The sequence below is a fragment of the Bubalus kerabau genome, chromosome 6 (genome assembly GCF_029407905.1).
Source record: "Bubalus kerabau isolate K-KA32 ecotype Philippines breed swamp buffalo chromosome 6, PCC_UOA_SB_1v2, whole genome shotgun sequence".
Taxonomy (NCBI): Eukaryota; Metazoa; Chordata; class Mammalia; order Artiodactyla; family Bovidae; genus Bubalus; species Bubalus kerabau.
In genome coordinates, this window is record NC_073629.1 from 67,118,505 (window position 1) to 67,143,300 (window position 24,796).

General features: G+C 34.3%; 1 protein-coding gene across 5 annotated transcripts in view; it reads right to left on the minus strand.

The window, feature by feature from the left end:
- Positions 1-5,044: 5,044 nt before the first annotated feature.
- Positions 5,045-24,796, minus strand: part of DNAJB4 (DnaJ heat shock protein family (Hsp40) member B4) — a 43,889-nt gene continuing 24,137 nt past the window's right edge. For 3 of the 5 annotated variants that reach the window (XM_055585415.1, XM_055585417.1, XM_055585416.1), the window contains 2 exons: positions 7,601-8,169; positions 5,045-6,237 (listed from right to left, as the gene is read on the minus strand). In XM_055585415.1, the coding sequence (XP_055441390.1) occupies positions 6,004-6,237; positions 7,601-8,035 (669 nt within the window). In that variant the 5' untranslated portion in view covers positions 8,036-8,169 and the 3' untranslated portion in view covers positions 5,045-6,003. Of the gene's footprint in view, positions 6,238-7,600; positions 8,170-14,206; positions 14,753-17,073; positions 17,204-24,796 lie in introns of those variants that run through there. The other 2 variants (XM_055585413.1, XM_055585412.1) reach the window with 2 other exon arrangements.

Here is a 24,796-nt window from a genome sequence, read left to right on the forward strand (position 1 = left end):
GACTTAGGAAGCAATTGTATAAAACAACGAGTATGTAATGTATCAACCATAACATATAAAAATGTGGTATATTTGTAGAATATTTGCCAAGAACAACACAAAGGAGGTGAGAACAATGCTGTATTGGAGAAATTACAAATACTAAACCAGTCTTGCATTCCTAAAATAAATCCCACTTACCTTCTTCAAGGATAATGAGAATAAACTTGTATAAGCCAACAACTAAATTTTTTCTGAAATCCTTCCAGATTTTAATGAATTGTAATTTAGTAGTAACAGATTTCAGTGATTCTGGTGTTTGCCAATTAAAATGCATATTTTCCCCCAATGAGTTATGTCAGAATTCTTCAGAAGAGGAAATCTCTGTACCAAGCATGCCTAGGGCCAAGTTAAACAGGTCAATGAGTTGTTCTGCCTGTGGAATGATCTTCAGGTCTGCTGTCTGGACTTACTAACCCTCAAGTTCTTTGTGTCTCAGCACAGAAGGAATTCAGCAAGAGGAAAAGTAGTAGGCAAGAAATAGATTAATTAATATAGGATGCTTGTAAGAGATGCAAGCAGAAAGGTGAGGAAACTCTGCCAACAAGCAACTAATTTTTAAATAATACTAAGGTCTGGTAGCTCAGCTGGTAAAGAATCTGCCTGCAATGCAGGAGACCCTAGTTTAATTCCTGGGTTGGGAAGTTCCCCTAGAAAAGGGATAGGTTACTCATTCCAGCATTCTTGGGCTTCCCTGGTGGCCCAGACAGTAAAGAATCTGCCTGCAATGTGGGAGACCTGGATTCAATTCCTGGGTTGGGAAGATCCCCTGAAGAAGGGCATGGCAACCCAGTCCAGTATTCTTGCCTGGAGAATCCCCATGGACAGAGGAGCCTGGCAGGCTACAGTCCACGGGATCACAAAGAGTCAGACATGACTGAGCGACTAAGCACAGCACACAAGGCCCCTCTGGGCTTCTCTGATGGCATAGTGTGTAAAGAAACTACCTGCAATTCAGGAGACTGGAGTTCAATCCCTGGGTGGGGGAAAATCCCCTGGAGAAGGAAATGGCAACCCACTCAAGTATTTTTGCCTGGGAAATCCCTTGGACAAAAGAAGGGGTACAGTCCATGGGGTCACAAAGAGTCAGACATAACTTAGTGACTAAACCACCACCACCACCAAGGACCCATTATCAGTTAAGGGTTCCACTTCTAACTTCTGAAAAATTTCCTTCAAGAATTATGAGTCAAATATTTTGGGGGAAAAAAGACATAAAATGTTTAACTAGTCCTATTGTATAATTACTACTCTGAAGTGGGCTATGCCAATGCTCATGTTTGCTTTAATAAGTGAGGGAGTGTAATTTGTAAAAGCTAGAGTGAAATATAATTTCCCCAGTTGAGAGGGTTACATTTCTGAAAGCATTTGGTAGGAAAACAATTACCTAAGAAATTTTAAGTTGTTATGAAAAAGAGAAAAAAAAAAAGCTTTAGGCAGAACCCTAAGATGTCAGAGTTTTCTTTTTCATTTTTCTTTTCTTGGATTTGAGACTTTAAAATCCAAACTTGAAAATACTGGTGTTCCTTTCTATTGTAGTTTATGCTTCCTTACCCCTAGTTCTGCTCCACCCTCACCAAATGCAAAGCAAGTTTATTACAGAAAAATCAGAAAATCTAAATAAGGTAAAGAGGATTCACACATTCACACACACACACAGGAAACACACACACAAAAAAACAGGAAATGTGCATGTACACACATACACACTTGCAATACAGATGCAAAGGCAGAGACTGACCCTGGCTGTGTAGGTCACACCTGGGCACCTGCTGGTCACTGTACGGTTTGTAACTGACCTTGTGTTTTTAACGACCTCTCAAACAGGAACCTCTGGATGGTTCCAGACTTTTCTCCTCATAAAGACCACAAAACAGGAACAACTTGCTGAAGCAAACAGAAACGACCCCACCCAAAGTTTCTGAAGAGACGGACAAAAATGAACACACACACACACACACCCCTGCCGCCCTCTGCTGAGAATATCACACAGAAATAAAGACCTTCAGAGCCTGGGCATATGGGTTTCCAACCGAATGGTCATCATACTCAAGGGGTTCTTAGATTAATGTTTTTCTAGGATCTGTGACGTGGGGAAGGTGGATTGGCACCCCAGCCCCAGCAGCCAGGCCCTCTGATGAGGCCCAGCACCCGCCCTTCCTTGTGGCCGGTGAATCTGCCTGGCCAGAGCCAGGCTCAGCCACTGGCTAGCAAGGGCCTGGGGGCTGCCCTAGGAGGGGCTGTGAATATGTAGGATGGGTTGGGTGAAAAGAGGGGACCCCATGTACCAAAGGGCACGAAGAGCCCAAGGACTTGAGAAGAGAGGCCAGGGAAATGGGGTCACCAGAGGTGGGTTGGTCAACGTGCATGTTCCTGGGAGTCGGGGGAACTCAACCAGAGGGACAAGGGGGCGCAGGAGGTGAGGGGGTGTGGCCTGGAGGTGGCACCCAATCCTATGGAGGGTGGGGAGGAGGTCTGCACAGAGGAGAGCGTGGTGCTCCTGAGCAGGGGGTGTGGGGCTGCCCAGGAGTGGGGCACACTTTGACAGGCCTGGAGTGGGAGAGGTTGGGATGAGGTGGGTGGGGGATCTAGGTTGGGGTGAGGGCTGCACCCAGAAGTCAGTTTTAATGCTAACTAAAATGATGGTTGTACTAAATAAAAAGTGATATTTATATTTTTAATTAGTAATAAATATGGTTTACCATTCCTTGCTTTCTAGAAACTTTTCAGGATCTCTCATTCTCACAGTTTCCATTAAGATGCTTGCAAATTTATTTTTACTTTGTGAGATAATAGACATATAAAGAAGGCAATTAATAAAAAGAAACCTACCCTCATTCCAAAAGTTTCATATTTTCCAAGTTTTAGGATTCTCAGTTAATCCCATCTCTTGAACCCCTTCATTCCCAGTCCCAGATATGAAAAATATATACTTGAGATTAAAAACACTGTGCACATTTTAATCTATTAGATAAACAAAACTAAATATTTCTCAAGCTCTTCTCTAACATAGACCTCCTATTATAATTTAATACAGGAGTCCTTCTGGTCCAAGTTTTTTATCTTCATCTCAGTGCCATCCCTTTAACAGAAATAGGAGTAGAGTTCTTTGCCTCTGTTTTATTTCTCATGTTTAAGGTTGCATCCAAAACTGACATAAATCTCCAGTTTTCTTTTCCTAAATCTCCAGTTTCCTCTTTATAAGAATGGCTAAGAACTACATTTACATAAACTGAGAATTCCCTGGCAGCCCAGTGGTTAGGACTCAGTGCTTTCATAGCCCATAGTCTGGGGTTTCATCCCAGGTCAAGATCCAGCAAGACACGTGGTGGGGCCAAAAGAAAAAAGAAAAGAAGAACTACATTCACAAAACCCCAAACTCTAATAGCTACAGAGATGATGTACTAAATTTTAGTTGTAGGATAGGTAATTTTTTATCTATTAGCTTGCTAAGATCCACAATACTTTCAAAACTATTCCAGGTATCCAAGAACCTGGTTTAACGTAAGAGAACCTTTTAAAATCAAAAGTACCTTCATAAGATAAGCAAGTAAGAAAACTTTAAAACTCTACTTCTACATTAAGTCAACACTCAACAAATGACAAGTGGGCACTTACTACATATGAAGGTATTATTGACACCCTTTAAGACCCGGGAGATACTGATATACTGTTTTTTATTTTTGGCCTGTGCTGCGCCATTTGTGGGATCTTAGTCCTCTGACCAGGGACTGTACCTAGGGCCTTGGCAGTGACAGCACACAGTCCTAACCACTGGACCACCAGGGTATCCCCGATAAACTGTTTATATAGCAATGCCAATTAATTTTTTTTTAGTATTAGAATAATTCTGTACTTTAACAAATACTCTTTAATCCAGAGATCATTCATCTATCTAATCTACAAATCATTTAACTTGGGAGAAAATGCTTAATCAAGAAAATAATGACAGTGGGTTTAACATAGAAACCATGCCTACCAATCTTACTGATGATTTTCAGCTCTTATCTCTTTAGATGTGAGAAAATCTCCACAATGTTCACACTTCCTTAAGGAGTTTTAACTGTCATTTAGAGAAAGTTATAAAGGAATTATTTATAAATTAATGGAAAAATATGCATGATTATGAATTCTCTGACTTTTCAAGCATTTTCCATTTGCAATTAAAGTATATGGTTATCCCCAACGATTTTATTCTTAGGTCATATACCCAAGAAAATTAAAAAATTATGTACAGAAAAAGTGGTACAAAAATGTTCAGAGTTGCATTATTCATTATAGCCAATAAAGTGGAAATAACCTAAATGCCCATCAATTAATGAATGGATAAACAGAATGTGGTATATCCAAACAACAGAATATTATTCGGCCATAAGGCAAGGAACGAAGTACTGAATGATACAACACGGGTGTATCTTGACAACATTATGCTAAGTCAAAGAAACAAACAAAAAAGCCAAATATTGTTTAATCCCACTTATAAGAAATGTCCAGAATAGATGAATCCATTGAAGTAGAAAGTAGATTAGTGTTTGCCAGAGGCTGGAGGAATGGGAAGTGAGTGCTAATGGTTATGTGGTTTCTTTTTAGGGTGATGTAAATGTTCTGAAATTACAAAGTGGCTATACAAGGTGAATACACTAAAACAACTGGATTGTGTACTTTAAGATGGTAAACTTTTTAGCATGAGAATTATATCTCAATAAAGCTGTATAAAGTATATGGTGATTAAAATCTATGTTTTGAATTTCTAAAAGAAGACCATATTCTGCTAAAAGGTGATAGGGTCCAATAAACCTTGTATACCAATTATCCTGAAAATTTCTTTTGAACCAAAATCTTTGTTTCAAAATATCATTCTTACTATAGCTATAAAACAGAAAACAGAATAATTTTTTAAACGTAAATATATTAAAAAAATTAAAACACCTAAGAAATGCAATCTATACATATGAAAAAGTAAAATATTTATATGCATAACAAGTAGTAGCAACATCATTCATAAGCAGCAGTTAGTGTTTATTTTCCCCATATTTTGGTTTAACACCATAGTGGTAGTTTATTCTTTTTAGGGAAATTGCATATGGTACATATAGCATATTATGAGTTAGTTATAGAAGACTGTGTAATTGGAAAATTAATTCCAAGTAACAATATTTCCTCTAAAAACACGTTTATTATCAAACAAATTATCCTTAACTAATGGACAATAAAATGTACCTATAATTTATTAAGTCCAAGATATATAGTTAATTTCCATAAAATTATATGTGGCATTTTAAAAACAACCTATTTCTAAAATATCAGTAATTCAGGCAGTTGGGATTTCCACAGGAGATAAATTGCCATTAATTTCCTTTTTATGAAGAAAACATCTGTCTTAAGAACATTATAACTATGTTATTAAGAAATGCTACAGCATACTTTAAAAATCAAAATGGTGAAATATATGTATTAGGATATTCTTTTATGGGTACCAGCCCTATAGCAGCATTTCATATGATTTTAATCTAGTTAACCAGATTTCCAAGTAACTTGGGTTCTTCTTTTCTAGAAGTACCTATCACATATATAGTTTAGTTAAGAATTTAAATTTCCATTATAAATGAGAAGCTATCACACTGACAGTGTAAATATATAATAAATAAAGTACTTGGATAGCCTAGTACTTTATTAGAAATACATCTATTAACTCCACAGAAATGAATTTTACATGTAAGCAAAATACTAAAAAATTCTGACTTGGGAGAAATGAAATAAAATACAGTGAGTAGTTTTCTCTTCATCTCTAACTGCAAAAATCCCTTTTGCCTTTTTATTTGACCCGTCTCTATTCATGCAATGTAATGAACCCTCAAAATAATTTACATGTCTTTATACAGAATTCACATCTACATCAGTAAATGGCCAGTCCTTTTATATTTTCAGTGCCTTATCAAAATATGGTTAACAAAGTTTTTCATTCTATGAGGCAGGAAGATGTTTCCTAAGTACTTCTTTGGACGATGAGGATATAGTATCCGGGAAGGAAACCTCAAATTCTATTAGAAGGTCACCACGTTGGTCAGGATTTTTCGGGAATGGTAGCCCATATCCGATAATTCTTCGCCTCATTCCAGGTTTCACAATATCATTTATTGTCATAGGTATGGTTCTTCCATCCATGGTTGGCACATTAATTGAGCAGCCGCACAATGCCTAAAATGAACCAAATAAAATTAACAAACTTCAAAATATAAAAGTCTAAACAAAAATATTACCAGCTGTAAAGAATGATTCTAAGGTAAACTTTTAACCTCCAAAAGAATATCAATAATTTTAAGACTTTTTCCCCACTAGAAAGTCCCTTCAGGATACACATAATCAGATAGTTTACAAAAGAAGGAAAGGAGAAGGGGAAAGAAAGGAAAAGGAAAAAGGAAAAGAGAAGGAAAGAATGTCTTTCACATTGTTCTAGAATGAAATGAATTGTTTGAGGCTGCTATTACAACATTCAAGTTGCAAGGATGGAATGGGAGAAGAGAAGAGGGAGAAATTAAGAACCAGAAAGAAAAAGATAGGAGCAACTACATACTTCTCCAGAGTGAAAACATTAGAACAATAAATATATTTATTGTTTTAGTCAGTAAATATTTACTGAGTACCATATATGCCATATATTTCTGCTAGATGCTGAACATATAGGGACCATGAACACAGACCCCACCTCAAGGAATGCACAAAGGATTCAGAAGCAAACCAGTAATAATAACTTTACAGTATAAAGTTGTCAGAGAAGTATGTGCAAAATTCTTGTCTGAGACAAAGGGCACTCAATGTACCCTCTTAGCTTCTGGGAATACAGATTGAGGTAAGCACTGGACCATTAGTAAGTGTTGAGGTAGAGCAAGGAACAGCAGTGTTCCATAGAGGACAACTCAGACAAATACAGAGGTATACAAGATAATAATATATCAAACTTAGGGAAATGTATACACACGTATGGATAGAAATTAGATTAAAAACAACCTGTTAGTTTAAGCTAGAGTTTAGACGTTATGGTAGATGCTCTATGAAGTTATTTAAGAATTTTAAGCAGGGAACTGACATGGGCATATTTGCAGGAGTGCCTAAAAATAGAATAAATACAAACTAATGTATTAAAGCAGTACCCTCATAACTTATTTTCTCTTTTAATGCCTTGTTTGTTATATAATTATTAACTCAAGTTAACAACTTTGGAAGAAATCTTATACATGGACTAAGGTAATGAGATTACAGTAATGCAGATTTGACAAACTGCAAAAACAAAGTACAGATAATCCACACTAGGTAGGCCTCATAGTATATAATCTCGTTAGCACTCAAAATTGGCATTTAAATTGTTAGTATAAATAACTAAACTTAGAAAATATAATCTTATCCACAAAAGAGGCAAAGTAGTAGTACTACTTTAGAGGGTTCTTATGAAAATTGTAAGAATGCTGTGTAGTAAACATTGTTAGTTATTATTTAGATAAATTCCCTAAGATTACATGTATAATTCTGTTTGGTTTCAGAATCCAATATCCTACTAACTTACCTCTCGTAAACTAATTTTAGCAGTATAAATTATATTTGACCCATCCCTTTTGAATTTGGGGTGATCTTTATCTTTAATGACAAAAACAATGTCTGCTGGAATACTAGTTGGTGTTTCATCTCCTTCCCTTGGAAAAGTAATTTTGGTGCCTTCTTTCCACCCTTTTTTAATCTCGATGGTGAGAATTTTGTCCTCAGTTCTATAACTCCTTCCATCAGGGTTTAACCTCTTCCGAGAAATCTTCATTCGTTTGGTACAACCACTATATATTTCTTCAAGTGATACTCTAAGTTCATGAATAACTGGAGGATCTTGTTTGAGGCGGGATGGGCCCACAGAATTCCTGTCTCTTGGATATCCATTCATGCTGAATCCAAAGGCGCCAAAAGGATCTCCATCTACTTCCATTTCATCAGAATCTCTACCACCACCCATCCGTCTTCCAAAGAAAATTTCAAAGGGATTGGAACCTCCAAAAAACGCTGCAAATGTAGCATGAGGATCACCATGAAAGGTGTACCGGAAGGTACCTCCTTGTCCATCAGTACCTCCTGCTCCTCCTTTCAACCCTAAATGACAAGATAAGCATGGTTAGAAAAATACTTCTAACTCTTGAAAATTAAACTTTGAAAAATTGTATTACTCATAAACTTTGGCTAACTTAGGTTGCTATTTATTAATATTGGTCAGAAATGCCATTATAACTAAATACAAAACAGCCATATAACTACCAATCATTCCACCCTAAGTTAAATTTTTAGCTTTCAAATTCTTTATCCAAATCCCCATCTTTAACGATAATTTATTTCCAACTTTTTGTTCCGTGCATAAAAAAGAAAATAAATAAAAATTGGGAACCTCTTATAAGCTACTGGTTTGATGATCTGAAGTACACAAATTTAGGTTTTTAAAAAATGTCATTCAAGGGGTGGGGGGAGGGAAGGATTGGGAGTTTGGGATTAGCAGATGCAAACCACAATATATAGGATGGAAAAACAACAAGGTCCTATTGTATAACACAGAAACTATATTCAATATCCTGTGACAAACCATAATGGAAAAGAATATGTACATGGATAACTGAATTACTTTGCTGCATAGCAGAAATTAATACAACACTGTAAATCAACTATACTTTAAATATATAATCTTAAAAATAGCAAAAAAAAAAAAAGATGTCAATTGAAAGGTCTTCAGTAATCAATGCAAACAAAATATGTAACCTAAATCTTTTGAGCACCATCATTATCAGCGAACACAAATCAGTGATATAAAATATCATATTCAAAATAACTATTTTTATTTCAGATCATCTTTCATTGTTTAAAAATTAAAATAGAACTCATTCATGGCAGAAAGGGAAAAAAATTCCATTAACAGAAAATTTTAGACACTAAAATTACTATCCATATCCTAAATAATGAAATTGTTTACTTAGGCATATCACATGATAGCATTAATTTCGACAGCATGTAAAAAGAAAACTGAAATCATGAGCTGTAAACCCTTTTGACCTGTAAGACCTTTGGGCTGGTTATTTTTGTCTATTATGGACAACCTGCTTCCGACACCAAGACAGTGACTCTTCGATCCTGTTCTCTAAGACTCAACTAAGCAATTAGTAATTCACAAGAGATAACATATTTGAAGTAGCATTTTCTACTACATACTGACGAAAGATTCTACTAAAACCTACAAAACAACAGTATAGTGATTTTCTAAGGGATCGATACTGACAAGGATTTATATCATTACAGTCTCAGCAAAGTTTCTGGATGATCCTTATGGGCATTCCTGACAAAAGAGACAAGCAGGAACAGAACCTAAAAATTATGAAACTGTAAAAAAAAAACCAAGAGAATTAAACTAAGAGGTTCAAATATGTTCATCAGTGAGTAATTTGAGGGCAGGAAATACATTTTATTCATTTTTGCACTGTTCATGCATACAGTTCTGAAAATGACAGCCACTCATGTTTGCTGAATAAAGGGAAGAACTAATTCTTAAAGTGTTCGAAAGAAACACTAAAATGTGTCTTCAGTGTCAAGACAGAGAAAAGGCAGAAACAAAAACAATATAAAGTATAATTACACATACACATATGAGAAATTTAATAGTAAAAAACTCTACTGAAGTCACTCAGCATACTTTCTTAGTTTTAAATGTCTTATTCTATTTGGCACCTTTCACTCAGGATATGCCTTGTAGAAAACAATGACAAGCATAAGTAGGACAAGAACTTTTAACATACAACTCGTTCAAAACTCCTTTCTCTAAATTCTAGTGGTACAGTTATAACTCCAAATGTTAAAAAAAGCTAGTGGCAGATTTTTTTTTAAATGATAGAATATGTGTATAACTCAAGGTCATTACTAATGTGATTAAACCAATACTAAATTATTTCAATCACTCCATCTTTCATCCCACAGAGTATAACGATTTAACAGAGTTCATAAAGTAAATTGAGTAAGCTAGCCTGCCCAATTGAACCCTTCACAAGATAAAAATCTAAATTTTTTGGATGTATAATGGATTCATGAAAAGAAAGAATTACATTTTAAGTTATTACATCATGGGTTTGGCTTTTCCCTAAAAGCCCTTTGCCAAAAATGGTAACTCAATCAGGATTACTGAGTCCCTGAGAAGATTCACACACTGTCTGAACTGACATTCATCAAAGATAACAAACAGCCTCCAATAAAGCTTTGACACTAAATAGTCAACTGTGTACTACTGTGACTGAGAAAATCCTACCAAAATTCACACCAATATAACATGAATTATTATGCAAGTATCACTTGCATTGCCCAGCACTTGAACAAGCCTGTCATCAACTATACAGTCAACTTTTCACTACATACATTTTGACTGCTCATGGAAAATTTTAGTATGCAGCTAGACTACCTATGCTATCCAAAATTTTTTCTAGACACCATCATCACTTCTTGTGAGCAAGAAATGTACCCCAGAGTCAACATTTACTTATGTTGTACCAAGACTGCTATTATTTAAAAAACAAGCAACCAACCAATTTGCAATCCAAAAAAAATTATGTGTCTGGGATATTATTCATAACAATGATATCCATTAATTAGTTGATTAAAGTTTATCAAAAGCAGCAGCACTGGAGAAAAATCAGGACTTCAAGGAAAAAGAATTATATGACTTTAGTAACTGCTGAGGCCTGGCGTGCTGCGATTCATGGGGTCGCAAAGAGTCGGACACGACTGAGCAACTGAACTGAACTGAATATGTAAAAATCCAAATTTATAACAATACTTAGAGTTAACTAGCACAATGAGATTCTTTAAAGTTTTGATTCATAGAAATCCAATTTACTTATTTTTTTAAATAAATAGTAAATAGATTGTTAATTAACTATATACAGAATAGAAACAGCAAACTAGTATAAAGATTAATAGCTAGTACAAAGATTAATGTACTAAACACAGATTTGATCATATAAATACTTTCAGTATTTAAATTTTAAGTTATTGAGTGAAACATAAACAATAAAAAAAGGAAGATATGAAGAGAAAGAAATGTTAGAAAACCAGGCCACTATAAGGATGTGTTACTGAAAATGTTTTTATGTCTTTTAATATGAACTTCTGTTGACATTCACAGAACAATTCAGAACTAAACCTAAAACTCTGGAGGAGAAATTAGATCAAAATTCAATTTCAAGTTTCAGTAGTCCTTTGTTTTTTGTTTTCAAATTATTCAACTATGGAGAAATGTCTCTATTATAAAACAATTTTATTTATTCCATACTATAAAAGTAGCCCATTGTAAATATACCATGGTCTTAGTGAAGTTATACAACTGTGCAGCCATCACCACAATCCAGTTATAAAACATTTCCATCAACCCAAAGAGTATTTTCATTTCTATTTGGAGTTAATCCTTGCTACCACCTCTAGCTCTAGGCAACCACTGATCTGTTTTGTCTATAAATTTGCCTTTTCCATGCATTTCATATAAATGGAATAATAGAATATGTAGTCATTTACATATGATTTATAATGTTTGAGGTTATTTCATTTACAAAGCATGTTTTATTAAATCAGTCCTTTTAATTGCTAAGTAGTGTGTGTGTATACATATATACCACACTTCATTTATCCATTTACTAAAAGATGATACTTTCGGATATTTTCATTTGGGGCCATCACAAATGCTGCTGCTATGAACACTCACGTACATGTCTTTGTGTGGACCTGCATTTTCATTTCTCTTTTATCGATTCCCAGGAGTGGAAATGCTGGGTCATATGGTAAATTTAAAACATCTCTTTTTTTATCCAGCTTTTTTAAAACCCAGCATTTAAAACTGTGGATATTAGACATTTTCAAAACACAAATATACTGGGATCACTGGCTATCTTAGGTCCTAAATATATAAATTTAGCACGTTTAACTCATGCAATTCTCAGTTCATGGTTTATTCCCACAGCTTCAGGTTGTAAAAGAGAATATAATAATTCAGGGGGGAAAGTGTACCAGGTAAATCAGCGTTTTGTTACTTCTAGAGAAACACAGAGGGCTATGCAACCAGGCCTGCAAGCACAAACAAATCAATGACAGGCAAAGAAACAAAAATATTTTTCCACGTTTTAACAGTATACTTAATGAGATATTTTGAATAAAGGATAAATAATTATAATGCTTTTCTGTAAAGGAAGAATAATTTCTAAAACATAATCAAATAACTTTCATTTTAACTGTATTTTAAACTAATATAAGTAGAAAATAGTATTTCTGAATAATATATTTCAATGCTTTAAAAAACTTATTCTTTCCTCACTATTACTTCTATTGCTTATATCAACTATCTAAAAGACTTGGGGTACATAGATGATCCTGTTTTTTAAAAATTCACTTCACTGGTGACGCTCAGTAAAAATCAAACTGGAGAAATATAACTCAAGAAAAACACTATTAGAGGTAATGTTAAGCCAAGAAAAATGTATCGTTTGGTGACTTGAAAATTCTGAAGATAAATATCCTTATTAACACTAAATCTTATGGTTTAGTTATAGACAGATTTGGGCTGTTAGTGAGGTGTGGATTAAATCAATGGATATTTGCTTTTTCATGGGAATTCATAGTGTTATACTGTGCTTGTAGATTTCTTTACAAAATTACAAAATAACTTCTTCAGAAAGAGTAGTATATAGCTAGTAGTATCTGAGAATCTTGCTTAGCTTTTGAGATGAAGAAACAAATCATAGTATTTTGAGTAGTACAGCCATAAGGAACCAGCAGGACTGAACTGCCCACTACTTGCTTTTTTCAGTCTTTACTTTGCAGGAACCTGACACTGCAGGTCCTCATAGCAGCAGAAACTGCAATTTGGGGCAACTCAGATCAAAAAGAAAAAGCATAACAAGAAAAAAAAAACAACCTCTACACAATTACCCTGCTTAACTAAATTTAACTTTTTAACTCAAAATACACAGTTACCACTTCATTGTATTTTAAGATAGATTTTTCATTAGGGAAATTTAACATTAAATGCAATAAAGCAAAAAAAAAGTTTTCATAACTACAATGAATGATTTTAAAATAATATTTGGGGAGAAAAATTAGTAATAAAATAACTTAGCCCTGATATAAAAAGTTGAAATTCCAGAACTTGTAAAAATTAAAATGTTCTTGTTGCTGTTAATCAGCAATTTTAAATAGTCTTACTTTACAGCTACATTTATATGGCGATGATGGACAATTTAAAATCCAGAATGATAAAAGGATAATCTTAAATTTTACTTCCATTTACTGTATTCAACTAGTTTCAGATCTCACAATCCAAGAAATAAAAGTGTGGCAGGGAGAGGAAAGGGAAGTTATCATGCCTTCCGCTACACCTAGATAGTAAAATTTCAAATGAAATAATGTTATCTTAAAGTAAATCAGTCATTGTTCTAAGGAGGTGGCCATTTTAGGTCAAAAATTGCATTTCTGAGATCTCATTTTCTTGGCACACAATTACTGTTTACAATTAAGCTAAAAACTTGTTCTGGTATTTTATGACATCAGGAAAATTCTTTCCTCTCCAGGCAGAATGCCAAAAACAACTACAGCTAAATGCCTGGGCCTTCGGCTTCTCAGAGAGAAGATTCTGTCCTGTTTAATCTAAACTAGCTTTGCCATAAGAAAAAAGGCAAAAAACTTCTTTTGTTTTTGTGAATAAAATATAAATACCCAGAGTTTGAACTGCCAATCTTAAGATTTTAAATGACTGAAGAATCTTTATTGGCTCTGGCAGAAAATTCATTAGGGAAAAAAAAAAAAAAAAAACAGGTTGCATAAGACTTTTGACACAATTTCTTAATGAGTATGGGAATTTAAGGTTTCTTTTCAAATACAATGTCAACAATACAAATCTAATGGGAGAACATATATATTGCACAAAATGTCAAAATCCAAAAAAGGACAAACAAGTACATTTCATTCATAGCTATGTAACATTCATTCAAATGATCAGGGATGAAATCTTGCTTTTATCCATTATTTGTCTTTCTACTTTTGAAATGTCAGAGAATTTAATAACCAGAAAGCTGATAGAGAAAAAAGAGAGACAGAAAGATATACACTGAATTCTTACCTTCCTCCCCAAACTGATCATATATTTCTCTCTTTTTAGGATCACTCAATACTTCATAAGCTTCTGCGACCTCTTTAAATTTTTCCTCTGCCTGAGGAGATTTGTTCTTGTCCGGATGAAATCTGAGGGCTTGTTTTCGGTAAGCCTTTTTAATATCTTCATCTGAAGCTCCTTTTTCAATTCCCAAAATGCAATAATAGTCTTTCCCCATTTCGAGTGCCTTGAAATGAACTTAGATTTCCCTTTGTGAAAGAAAACAGCGTCCCCAGTCTTAGCAATACAATGATTCTAAGAAAAATAAACCAAGCTGGGTATTTTAAAAGTTAAAGCAAATCAGCAATTCAGCTTCGCTGTCTTAAGGCAGCAAGCAGACAGCGCCTCAGTATTTAATTCCTTCCCCAACGGCTCACTTACAGATAAATATACACTACACGGGAGACGGCCTCCTTCTAGATCCTCCCATTTTCACTACGTGTCTCTGCACTTTCTAGAACAGCAAATGCTACAGGACGTCACTTCCCCAGCTGCCTCTAGTACCGAGCTAGGTTTTCTCCTCCTCCACGATTAACTATTCATTTTCCTTCTGGCTCTACCATACTTGTTTCCTTTTTAAGAGGCCAAGTGGATTAAGAAACCAGTATATCAGCATAGAATATCATAACTACACATTTACTTAATCCTTTCTAAGTGAAAAAGCAACAAAAAAATTATTATAGCCATTAAGTATCTTATTAAAATTAGATACATACAAATGAAAATACTTTAGTTATTTTAATTTCAACTTCAAGTCATTCAAATTAAGATATACAGTATTAAAATATGGTTTAAATTAGAATTGTCAAATAATGTGTCATTTTCAAAATTCCTAGGGTCTGCAATCAGAAATGCCAGGAATTTCACATTGCAAAAGGCTATATATCATAAGTATCAAAAGCAATATTTTAAAATAAGTAAAGGACTTAAATATGTCTTTGGCTGATGATTTTAGTAAGTTTTGTGGGTTTTTTTGTAGTATGCAAGAGTTAATAGTTCAGGCAGACTAATACTTGTGAAAGCTTCATATCTGATTTAGTTACTTCAACTAAAACAGAATGAGATCCGCCCTCCTCATTCCTAGGGTCACTATTTAAAGAATTTTTGTGCTGCTTCCGGAAAGACAGGAAAAAGTATCAGGTTTCAGGCACTAAAAACTCACGTTTCTTTTAAGACTTTAACTGGATCAGCTTACAATCTGGATATGCTATTTACAAGGTATAATATGAGAAATATTTTTTTCTTTTAAAAACACATTTTCCCTAATTATAAACACTCATTGAAGATTTTGGAAAACACAGAAAGAAAGAAGACAGAAAAAAAGTTTTTAATCTTAAAAAACTTCCTATCTTACCACTTTAGGTAATTCTCAATAAATGTCAGTATATTTCCTTCTAATCCTTTCTTTTCCTATGAGTATTTATGGTTATTTTCTGTAGTTTTCTATTTTTTATTTTAAAAAGTTTACATCATATATACACTGTTTTGATGCCTGCTTTTCTAATATATATTTTGGATATTTATAAGAAATATTTTCAGTGTATATAACTCATCTTTTATCTTCTACATAGTTTCTTCATCTTTTCAAAACTGTTCCTAGTTCTAATATTGTAAAGATGAATTGATAAGAAAATATCAAAAGAATTGCACAGAGCACTGTATTTAAATATCTTAAGTCTGTAAAATGAAAAGAAAAAAGAGCATTTATGAGAAAAACTAAATGTACATATATGTGTAGAGGATAATGAAAAGGCAGTGATCACGTTAACCTTCAACAATATGGGAACGCCTACTCTATAAACCAAGCAGCCTTACGAAAATGATTCAGCAATTCTTTCATAATGTTTATCTTTGTGCGTTTTAACAGCTAAGATTTACTATTTCTCAAAACTCTTCTTTAAAAACACCTTGGTATAGAAAAGTATAATATCTATCTAGCCTACTTACAGGTTACAGAGGTTTGTAAGCTATTCAGCAAAAAATTTTAGTACCACCAAGGAATACTTAACGTCAAAAGATAAACTTTCCAAGTCCAAAAAACTTGGGGGAAAATGCTAAGATCAAAAGTCACCTTAAGACTCTTACTTTTTAGAAAAGCATATTGCAATTTGGAATCCAGTGCAAGGATCAGCACTGAGAGTAGAATAAAAATATAATAAAAATCATGTATTCTAGAATTAGTTTCTAAGAAAAGTCCATTAAATATTCATTATCAAAGAACACTGGTATAGCAGTATAAAAAGTATTAAATTGTTCTGGAGGGCAATTCTGGGAACTAAAAAGAAAAAAAACAGATTCTTATCTGATTCAATCATTTTCAGAGAGCTAGAAATATTATCAGGAATTGACATATTAAATGATTTTAGAAGCCAAAGACTACTAGATCTTTCGCATTTCTGAAAGATGCATTACATATCAACAAATGGAAAGAAATCTGGCTCATCACGCAGAGAGAAGGGTGATAAACTGTTTTCATATTTTTTCAAATAGCATAAATAACAAAAGGATTAGAGTAGTAGTGTTGAAATGCAAGAATTCACCTCAACTTGGAATTCCAAGTTAATAAGGAGGCAATTATAAGACTTTAAATGAAAAAATTCTAACTAGGTTTTGTTAAAATAAGCAGTATAAATAATTCTTTCCAACATTTGGGAACGGTTTATTTAAAATGATTTTAGAAGCACTATAAATATCATACCTGGAAATTTGTCTTTAGAAAATAATAAGAAAAATTATATATACAAATATACCCACTGCAATTACACGCAAGAGGGTAATAAATCAATGTGGTCATTATTAAACTACATAGTACTTGAGAAACATTTTACTCTTACATTTACTTTTTCAGACTGAGTTGTCTCTTCTACCACTTAAGAGCTGAAAATCCATTACACAATCACTTTGTATTGAATTTTCTTCATCCGAGTTTGTTTGAGATGAATGTGGGTTGCTTTTTCTTTTGGGGGGGGTGCGGTAAAGAGCAGTTGTTTCCCTGTAAATAATTATCGTGACAAAATAGAGTGTGTAAAAGGAAAAGTAATGGCAGCCTGTAGGGTAAATGGAGCAGAGATGTAAACAACATTCATTTAATAAATGTATTTTTAAAAACCAAAAAAATTACATAATAAGTCTATTTGAAACACTTTAGAAATTACATAAATCATTGCTTATTTGAGTTTATAGGTATGTGTATTTGTGGCAGAAAGCATGAAGAGAACAAAAACTAACTTGAGTTAGGAAAGCATACATTTTTTTCCTTTAATTTCTTTAAGGTTCTATATTTTTAACAAAGATATGAAATTAGCATTTGTGTTTTTTTATTTTTACTACTCAAACACTGATGAGATTATTCCATGAAAACACAATTTTCTTCCTTTTATTAAAAGAAAATTAAAAACACTGAGATTCTTTAATGGTTGCAGTTTACAAGGTCAAGTTCTTATGCTGGGGTAGAGGTGGTTCCTCTCTAACTGAAGGACAGTTACAATGTATTTTAAAGAAATGATTTTAATTTTTCAACCAAATCATAAAACTTTATATTTATTATTTTGTTTATAAAAGTTAATAGCAACAAAGCTTTTGTACTTAATAATAGAGGGGAGTCAAGGGCCAGAATTAAATATTCTAATGACATTACATTTTATTTTTAATAGATTTAACAAAGTTCCCTTCTTAGAATATTATACTTTAATAATAAGTACAGAGAAATTATTTTTTAAAGAAGTATGAGTTCTTTTTTATTTGATAATCACAATTTAAATATTAAATATGTTTAGATAATGAGAGCTAAAGGTAGTATTTTAACTACCAAAAAAAAAAACCTAGAAGTTTATAACTAATCATTCAACTGATACCATCTTTACCTTCTACTTTGGCTTTATTCATAGATGATAAGAAAACAAGTTTTATTTCTCCAACTCACAAACCATTTCTCAGTTTATAATAAATACAGAGAAAGACAGTATGCCTTCTAAAGTCTCAGATGAAAGTACTATTAAAATTTAGATCATCACTGAAATACTTGAAGACAAATGATTTCTAACAGTTTACTGATATTCCTGCTGAAAACTTTTATTAATATTTAATTAATTCTTTAACTGGGTACATTCAGACCTGAAATTTCTCATCTAGTATTAATGTTAGTAAATTTTAACTTCCATTCCCTGATGCTTCTTATCCAAGAATAAGTAAACCAAGTCTCTTTTATACCTTGTTTAACAGTGTTGGAGATATTTGAATAGTGGCTATAAAATCTCCTAAGGTGCATCAGGGAATATTGATAGTGTAATGGTTAAAAGCACAGACTCTGGAGTTAGACTACCTGAATTAGAATCCTGGCAATACCACCTATTGGTTGTGTGGCCTTGGACTTAAACCTCTCTGAGCCTCAAGTTTCCTTATCTGTAAAACAGGATTGATATTACTACCTACTTCAAAGGGCTGGGGGGAGGATTAAATGAGGTAAATGTGTGATGTACTTAAATGTGATTGGCAAATAATGATGTCCATGGAAGTGTTAGCTACTATTATGACAGTGCTTATCATATGAACTAGAAGAATTTTTTCCTAGAAAAATGATTACTGTAACATGTGTATAACAAAATACCCTTATTTACAAGCACACGCATCCACTCACACAAAAGCTATCCAACTAAGAAGAAATGGCCTTTTCCAAATATTCCAGTTAATATTTTCTACTTACTCATCTTGACTATGTTTAAAATTTTAAATCATCTTAAATCATTCTGTTATAGGTGGTATTCATTGTGTTCAAACACACTGTATTTCAAATACAGTAATTAAGACAGTATGGTGCTGGTGAAAGAACAATAGATCAGAAAAGGCAAGCAGATCAATAAAACAGAATAGGGAGCCCAAAAATAGACTCATATAAATATAGTCAACTTATCTTTGACAAAGGAACGAAGGAAATACAATAGAAAAAAGATGTTTCACATAGTGTCTGAACTACTGGACACCCACTTGTAAAGAAATGAATCTAGATACAGACTTCATACCCTTCACAAAAAATAACTCAAAATGGATCGCAGACCTAAATGGAAAATGATAAAACTCCTAGAGCAGAGGAAAAAAATCTATATGACATTTGTTTTGGCAATGCTTTTTATTTTAAAAAATGATAACAAAGGCACAGTTCATGAAAGAAAGCGTTAATAGGCTGGATTTCATTAAAATTAAAATTTTCTACTGAAAAGACACTGATAGAAGGATGAAGAGACAAACCATAGACAGGAAGAAAATATTTCAAAAGATATATCTAGTAAGGGATTGTTATCAAAATACATAAATAACTCTTAAAACTCAATATAAGAAAACAAATAACTCAGTTTAAAAGATGAGTTAACATTTTTTAGACCTTAACAAAAACCTTAACACATGTCAGCAAAGAAGATATACAGATGGCAAATAAGCATATAAAAATGTGAAAGTCACTCAGTTGTGTCTGACTCTTTGCGATCCCATGGACAGTCCATGGAATTCTCCAGGCCAGGTAGCCTTTCCCTTTTCCAGGGGGACCTTCCCAACCCAAGGATCAAACCCAGGTCTCCCACATTGCAGGCAGATTCTTTACCAGCTGAGCCACAAGGGAAGCCCAAGATTACTGGAGTGGGTAGCCTATCCCTTCTCCATTGGGTCTTCCCGACACAGGAACTGAACCGGTGTCTCCTGCATTGCAGGTGGATTCTTTATCAACTGAGCTATCAGGGAAGCCCTAAGCATACAAAGATGCTCCATAATGCAAGTCATCAGTTCAGTTCAGTTGCTCAGTCATGTCCAACTCTTTGCAACCCCATGAACTGCAGCACGCCAGGCCTCCCTGTCCACCACCAGCTCCCGAAGTTCACCCAAACTCATATCCATCGAGTCGGTGATGCCATCCAGCCATCTCATCCTCTGTTGTCCCCTTCTCCTCCTGCCCCCAATCCCTCCCAGCATCAGGGTCTTTTCCAATGAGTCAACTCTTCGCATGAGGTGGCCAAAGTACTGGAGTTTCAGCTTTTGCATCAGTCCTTCCAAAGAACACCCAGGACTGATCTCCTTTAGAATGGACTGGTTGGATCTCCTTGCAGTCCAAGGGACTCTCAAGAGTCTTCTCCAACACCACAGTTCAAAAGCATCATCAGGGAAATGCAAATTCAAACGATAAAATATCATAACACACCTACTAGAATGGCCAAAATTCAGAACTCTGGCAGTACCAATGCTGGCACAGAATAATAGTTACTCTCTTTCAGTGCTGGTAGGCATGTCTTCTACTTTGACAGAGAGTTTGGTGATTTCTTACAAAACTAAAATACATTTATTGTGTGATCTGGCAATCATGTTCCTTGGTATTCCTCAGAAGAGCTGAAAACCAACGTCCACACAAAAACTTGCACATGAATGTTTATAGCAGCTTTATTCATAATTGCCACAACTTGGACACAATGTCCTTCGGTAGGTGAATAAACTGTGGTAAAATTCCATTCAGACAATGGAACATTATTCAACACTAAAAAGAAACGACTTTCTCAAAAGAAAATTAAAAGAAATTAGCCATCAAGCCATGTAAAAACACGGAGGAAACAAATGCGTATTACTAAATGAAAGAAGCCAGTCTGAAAAGGCTACACGCTATATATTATTTTCAAAAAGGCAAAACTATGGAGACAATAAAAAGATCAGCTGTTGCCAAGGGTTAGTGGGAAGGGAAGGATAAATAGGTGGGGTACAGAGGATTTTAAGGCAGTGAAACTACTCAGTATGATACCGAACAGTAGGCACGTCAATATACACATTTGTCCAAACTCATAGAATATACAACACCAAGAGTGAAACCTAATGTAAATTATGGACTCTGGTGATAATAATTTACTAGTATAAATTCATCGGGCTACCCTGGTAGCTCAGCTGGTAAAGAATCCACCTGCAATGCAGGAGGCCCCGGTTCAATTCCTAGGTCAGGAAGATTCTCTGGAGAAGGGATAAGCTACCCACTCTAGTATTCTTGGGCTTCCCTGGTGGCTCAGTCAATAAAGAATCCACCTGCAATGCGAGATTGAGACCTGGGTTTGATCCCTGGGTTGGGAAGACGCCTTGGAGGAGGGCATGGCAACCCACTCCAGTATTCTTACCTAGAGAATCCCCATGGACAGAGGAGTCTGGCAGACTGTAGTCCATAGGGTCACAAAGAATTGGATACGACTAACTGACTAAGCACACACAGCATAAGTTCATGAGTTGTAAACATATGTTCCATCTATAGTGGGAGATGTTGATAATGTAGAGGGGGGGGCACTATGCATGTGTAGAGGCAGGAGGTATATGGGAAAATTCTGTATTTCTGTACCTTCCATTCAGTTGTGCTGTGAACCTAAAACTGACCTAAAAAAAGGAAGTTGTTATTTATAACAATTTTAAAATAAGTGGATAAAAAGTTTAGTGTTTATTTTTTTAATATATATCTTTGATTTTAGAGTCAGATCTTTTCAGTCTTGATTTCTGTTGCTGCTTCATATACTTCAATCATTCTTGAAAGATGATTGAAGATTGAGATGAATCATTCTCAAAAATCATTCTTGTATTACTTGAAAGATGCCTTGAGAAAACTATCATCATTGAATTTTCAACTATTAGTGAACTAGCATAAAGGGACTGCTGCTGCTGCTAAGTCACTTCAGTCGTGTCCGACTCTGTGGGACCCCATGGACTGCAGCCTACCAGGCTTCTCCATCCATGGGATTCTCCAGGCAAGAACACTGGAATGGGTTGCCATTACCTTCTCCAATGCATGAAAGTGGAAAGTGAAAGTGAAGTCGCTCAGTCGTGTCCAACTCTTAGCGACCCCATGGACTGCAGCCTACCAGGCTCCTCCATCCATGGGATTTTCCGGGCAACAGTACTGAAGTGGGGTGCCATTGCCTTCTCCCATAAAGGGACTACAAATGTCTAAAGAGTAAGTCAAATAATAAAGACCTTAAAAAAAAGAAAAGAAAAAATAAATAAAGACCTTCATGTTGATGTACAGCAGAAACCAAAATAACACTGTAAAGTAATCATCCTCCAATTAACAATAAATTAAAAAAAAAAAAAGAAAGACCTAAGAATTTCAAGGCTTGGTTCCTACTCTCAGCTCTGCCATTTAATAGGTAATTTAGGCAAGTCATTTAATTTCTCTGAATTTCTAACTGACAAAAGTTACTGTGAGAATCAGATAATATACATGAAAGCACTAAAATTTATACAATGACCTTTATTTATAAATTGTTTTCATTATTTTAAGCTATACAAACTATTCTGCTACTACTTGGAGGTCTACTGACTAATTGTCTCTCTTCACTGAGGAAATTTTACTTAGTATAAAGCATTAGAGTAACTCCCAGAATCATCCCCAAAGAACTTGGGCATCCTCTAAGATCATGCCCCTTTCCATGTCCCCTTTTCAGACCTTTATCTCTGAATTTTAGCCTCTTAATCAATGTTTTTCTTTCCTTTAATAATAATTATAGGTTTACAGTTTATCAAACACTACCATGTGCTTTCTCATATGTAATCTATATACAGGCATACACATCTGATATTGAAACTAGTGATGATTTCAAAGAGCTTTTCAATAGTTATCAATCTAATAGTGATTTAAGATATTTCTAACAATAGTTAGATAGACACTGACCCAAAATTAATATAAACAATATTATTGGGCTTCCCAGGTGGCACTAGTGATAAAAGAACCTGCCTACCAATGCAGTAGACATTAGAAACTCAGGTTTGATCCTTGGGTTTGGAAGATGGCCTGGAGGAGGGCATGGCAACCTACTCAAGTATTCTTGCCTGAAGAATCCCATGGACAGAGGAGCCTGGCAGGCTACAGTCCATAGGGTCACAAAAAGTCGGACATGACTGAAGCAACTTAGTAGGCATGCGAGGAGTACTACTAGGCTGTGTCTGTTCTGATATTTGGCCCTCGTTTTAGATAAGATCTAAATAATTACATATAATCAAACTACTGGCCATCTAATATATTTTACCTCTGCATTTTATACTTTCCTAAAATGCCTTCAAAGCACTGAGGCATCATTATCACAGATTTCTTACAGCAAATTGCTTGTGAGTTTGAAATTTGGATTCTATATTCTCATTCTTGTGGAATGAGCATAAGTTATAATACCTAAAAATTTTGTCATGGTTACAAATGTAACTTTAGGAAAAAAATTAAAATATTTTGAAAAGATTCATTTCTTACTACATCCAGGATACAAAACAGAAAATTTAAACTAAAAGCAAGGATCTTTAAGACATTAAACAACCATCTACTTAAATTGTTCTAGAAACCCAGTTTTTTTCCCTTAACTCTAAATGTCCTTCTTTGGGTAATTACAGTAATTTGGACTCATATTTGGAATTAGGCAGTCAATAGAAGTATTTGAGTGCCCATTTTATAGTATCTGATGGGTACTACACTTGTTTTCAAAGATAGATATGCCCATGTGCCCTAGAGTCTGTGCTTGGCAAAGAGAAGCTATTGCAGTGAAACACCCACACATGGAAACTAGAGAGTAGTCCTTGCTCACTGCAACTAGAGAAAACCAAATTCAGCAATGAAGATCCAGTGCAACCAAAAATAAATTAATTTTTAAAAATCTAAGATTATAAAACAATAAATACAAATTATACTAAAAATTTGGCACTAAGGTAGGTAGTGGCTTGGCTAGAGGAAAAGCAGCAAGCCTGGGTATCATGCTTTAAAAGATATAATGCTTTCAGAAGCTAACGGACTGATAAAGAATTCTTAATGACCTCTTCAATTGTTATTAAGAAGAGATGTATTTAGCTCTTATCATCTTTTCCATTTTCATTCCCCATGTACAAATCTGTACATATCTCAAGTCTACAGCTAACAATCAAATTAAATAGTTTGATACAAAGACCATAAACAATTAAAAGCTAAATGGTGTTATGAATTAAAACAGGAGTAAAGGGGCCATTGAGGCATAGAAGAGCATCAGATTTGGAATGAGAGAATTTGGTTCCAGTATTCTTAGTTGTGTTATTTAGCATCTATACAAAGTTCTGGAAAAACCAGGCATTATTCCCTTATTCTCCAAAATGAGTAACATCATCCACCTCACTAGATTGACATATAGAATGAGAAAATATGGAAAGGGCTTTTAAAAGGAAAACACTATACAAATGTTAATTATATGCTCACTCTGGACAGAGTGGTGGGGATGAAAAAGAAAAAATGTTTCATTTTTCAGAAAAAAAATGTGTTTCAGAAAAATGTGAGCAGTATCTTGAAAGATTATTATAATTTAGAAAGAGAGGAAGGGGAAGGGTTTGTGATTTGGACCAAGAACTCAAAGCCCAGAAGAAAAAGCATAAAATTATTCATCAGATTAAATCTTAAGATTTAGGAAGGCTCACTTCAAGAAGCTGACACAAAGAAGTTATGATCAGATTGCTGAGAAAGTTTTAAATGTCAATTTTTTTTACCTAATGACTGCTCCTTTATGTTTCAAAAAGTGCTAATTCCATAGGTCTTCAAAATAAACTTTG